At 33.3% G+C, this 3,807-nt stretch overlaps 1 protein-coding gene across 1 annotated transcript; it reads right to left on the reverse strand.

The window, feature by feature from the left end:
• Positions 1 to 1,544: 1,544 nt before the first annotated feature.
• LOC126702618 (putative B3 domain-containing protein At1g78640) lies at positions 1,545 to 2,306 on the reverse strand. Its single transcript, XM_050401377.1, has one exon. The coding sequence runs from the start codon at positions 2,304 to 2,306 to the stop codon at positions 1,545 to 1,547; it is 762 nt and encodes a 253-aa protein (XP_050257334.1).
• Between the last annotated feature and the right edge of the window lie 1,501 nt (positions 2,307 to 3,807).

Genomic DNA, 3,807 nt, shown 5'->3' on the forward strand with positions numbered 1-3,807 from the left:
TTATTTAAAAATCAAGGGCCTAATCCTCAGCTTGCAAACATTATCATGCGGAGTGTTCTAGAATTCTCTTTCTGTGCCGCTCCTACCAGAGAAGCTTCTACTCGTGTTCCTAAACCGGTCCGTTGGACAAGGCCAGATTTGGGTTGGGTGAATTGAATACCGATGGGTCTTCACTTGGCAATCCGGGTATTGCAGGTGGTGGGGGGTTGATCCGTGATGATAATGGGAGATGGATTGTGGGCTTTTCTCGCAGAATAGGGGTGACTTCTTGCTTTCTTGCTGAGCTGTGGGCTCTTAGGGATGGATTGAGCCTTTGTGTCAGCCGTAAGTACCATGCTGTTGAAGTTGAGATTGATGCTAAGGCGATCGTGGATGCGTTGAGCAACCCAAGGTATTCCAACCTTTTTGTTTCGGCCATCATGGATGATTGTAGGACTCTGCTTTCTCAGATTCCCCGGACGTGTTTCAGGTATTGTTATCGTGAGATGAATAGATGTGCGGATGCGTTAGCTCGCAAGGGTGGCTGTCAAGCTGCTGGTTTTTTTATTTTTGAAAGTCCGCCTGTGGACATTTCTAGTTTAGTTGATTTTGACTTGAGTGGTTTGTATTTGAGTAGGCTCTGCCCTGCTCCTCCTTTGTCGTTCTAGTTTTATGAAAGTTCCTTTTAACCAAAAAAAAAAAAAAAAAAACTGCTGTCAGCTCAGCTGCTGACCAATCTTCCAATTCTCCAAGACACCCTTTATCCATGTATTTCATCCTCATCCCCAAAAATTAGTACTAATCCAATACATTATACAAGTACAGAAAGCCTTATACAAAATTGCCTTCCCTTTGTGTCCTATTGTTTCCTTGCCCCATCAAAGCACGCATACCCTCCACCGCTCTATTTCAGTTCCAACAAATGCTGCAACTCATCTCTTATGGAAAACAGCTGAAACTGAAGAATTCGATACCTCCAAAAATACAGAAGTAAAAGCATAGAAACACATTGAATTGGAATGAGAACCAACGTTTCCCTGGTGTACTAATAAATACAGTAAAATTTTGATCAAATTCACATTCAGATTTTTCTTGGACCAGTATTCAGATGTTGTAAACTGTTACAAAATCTAGCTTTATTGTTTGGGCAAAACATTAAGTAGTATGTAGAGAGATGGAATTTGTATTTTAAACAAAGATAGGAATTTACTCAATTGTATCAAGCAGTAACTAGATGAGTAAAATACGTATCAATAATATCAGAGCTATACAAAAGCTCCATATTAGGCTAATTCTATTGTTCTGAAATTAACCCGGTACACTACCACAGCTTCCAAACATGACCAACATGATAAGAACAAAGGAATGGAAACTGATTTAGAAAAGAAAAAGAATGAAACAATCCACTGTTCTATTTTCTCCTATACAGCTATCTTGTAATACCCCAAGTTGTACAAGTTACTACATGGGTAAAAAAGAAGACAGATTAGCTTAAACTAAAAGTTACCATCTTTCAAGCTTCAACATCAGAGGTATTACGCAGTTACCAAAGAATTCTATGAGGATTAATCACTCGAAGCCCGATTGAGAATGCTAAAACAGAATCTTTTATTGATTCGATCCCAATAAAGTCCAATCTCATCATCTTTCTTCAAGCCCCTCCTCGACACAAATTCTTCAGTCCATTGTCCAATGAAGCCGTATGTTGCATTAGTACCTGTCTCCTTATTAAAGAACAATTGATGTTTGGACTCAGTATCACAATCCCAAACAGTAACAGCAAATCGTTCCCCAATCTTAATACTGTCAACGCATTCTTTATCCCAATTTGGCAAAATATGCTCTTTAACGCCAACTGCTGGTAAACGGAGCCTGCCTCGGATCTCACTGTCTGTAATTCTCTTCTTGATAACCCAAGGGTCAAAACCAATAGACCCTTCTCCTTTTTCAACTTGATGGCCATCAAGTTTCATTCTTTTGTTTCCACTAGATGTAGCTGGCAGAGAGGAATTGGCCAGGTTTTCATTTGCTGTACTCTTCTGGGTGATGTAAGAACTACAACCCAACTTCAATTCTGTTGAAACCTCTTCAGATTCAGTATGAGTTTTGGTTTCAAACACGTTTTCTTGATGATTGACTGGAATAGGTAGAAAATTATGGAAGATAGGTTCTTCCTCTGTACTTTCAGAAGCAGAGGAAACAATAATCTCATCAGTTGTGAGATTATCTTTCTTGGCCTCAAGTGTTTCCAATGAAAGTTCTCTGTTTTGGCCATCTTTTCCTTCTTGGTTTCGCTTGGTTTGTAGCACACTCATAGGCTTCTTCATGGCTTCAGAGAGTGAAATGCAGGACCTTAGGCTTAGAAGAAAGAAATGGTTACAGAGAGTTTGTGTGTTTCTTGCAGGTTTCTTGGAAAGGAGAAATATGAAAGCCTTTGAATTTTTTCCGCCTCTGTGTTTTTCTTTTTATACCAAAAGGGAAATTAGTTAGTTAATTTAGTTGGGCCATTGAACCAAAATTGTCAAGAACCCATTCTTATTAGGCTGAGCCTGGTGATGATTTTGTTACTTTGTCCACATATATGGTCCAATGCTAATTTATCCCTCTTGTGGGGTATAGATCTAATTTCAGGCTTTAGGTCTTGGTTCAATTAGTGGATCATTAGTCTAACTGCAGACCCGATTAAATTGAAATAAAAATTGATACTACTTTATAAAAAAAATATATAAAAATGTTTAAAAGTTGATTGATGAATTTATAAAAATACAAAAATAAAATTATACAAAATATTCATAATAAAAAATATAAGCTTATAATAGATATACTTTAACACAATATTTATTATTGAGCTCTCATTATACAAGGTCAACAAAAATAGCTCGTTTATTTATTTATTTTTTATACTAATTTTATATATAGATTAATTATTGGGCTCTCATTATACAAGGTATACAAAAATAGCTAATTTTTTTTTACCCAAAAAAAAAATCAAATCCTTAAATTTAATATATAAATTCAGGAATTAATATTCAAACAAAACACAATTATGAAAATGAAAAAAAATAAACATATGTTATTTGGGTCTTGATGTTCAAATTTGGATATACTCAACCTCAAACCCATAAATATATATATATATATATATATATATATATATATATATATTTATATATATATTTATATATATATTTATTGATTCGTGACCCAATAAGAATCTTGGTTACATATATGGTACAATGGGATTCGGGACTTAGGGGCCGAGATATGAACCGAAAAAAAAAAAAAATTTTGAAAATCCGAATTAGCACCCATATAATGTTAACAACTATCAACAAAAGAAAAGACAACAAATTGATTATTTTTTAATACATTACAATGCAATTATCTATTAAAAGGGAACTCGATACTCTTTTAAATTTCATAATTATCTATGATTGATTCATACTAAATGCAATGACAATACTAAATAAACAAACAAAAATATGTTAAAACTAAAACACTAATTTGTTACTAAGATTGTTGTTAAGATTAATTATTTATGTCTAGTATTACTCTTTTATCTCTTTGATATAATTATAAGAGAAAAGTTAACAGATATCTTAAAAGCATTGATTTAGAAAATAATTTTAAAAATTTTTTTATGAGAAAAGAAAAAATGAATTAATTGTTTTGATAGTTTTTTTTTTTTTTTTTTTTTAAATTTCAATGAAAGCTGTGTTAAAACTTTCTAATAGTAGTTTATTATTAATAATTAATTTCCCTAAAAGTACCTGTTAATATGACCATAATTATAAAGATGCCAAACTAAAAGACAAAAAAAAAAAAAAA

Source organism: Quercus robur, chromosome 2 (genome assembly GCF_932294415.1).
Source record: "Quercus robur chromosome 2, dhQueRobu3.1, whole genome shotgun sequence".
Classification (NCBI taxonomy): domain Eukaryota; kingdom Viridiplantae; phylum Streptophyta; class Magnoliopsida; order Fagales; family Fagaceae; genus Quercus; species Quercus robur.

What these genes read in the sequence shown, in the direction of transcription:
- LOC126702618 (XM_050401377.1), bottom strand. Translation starts at nt 2,306, where the DNA reads ATGAAGAAGCCTATGAGTGTGCTACAAACCAAGCGAAACCAAGAAGGA.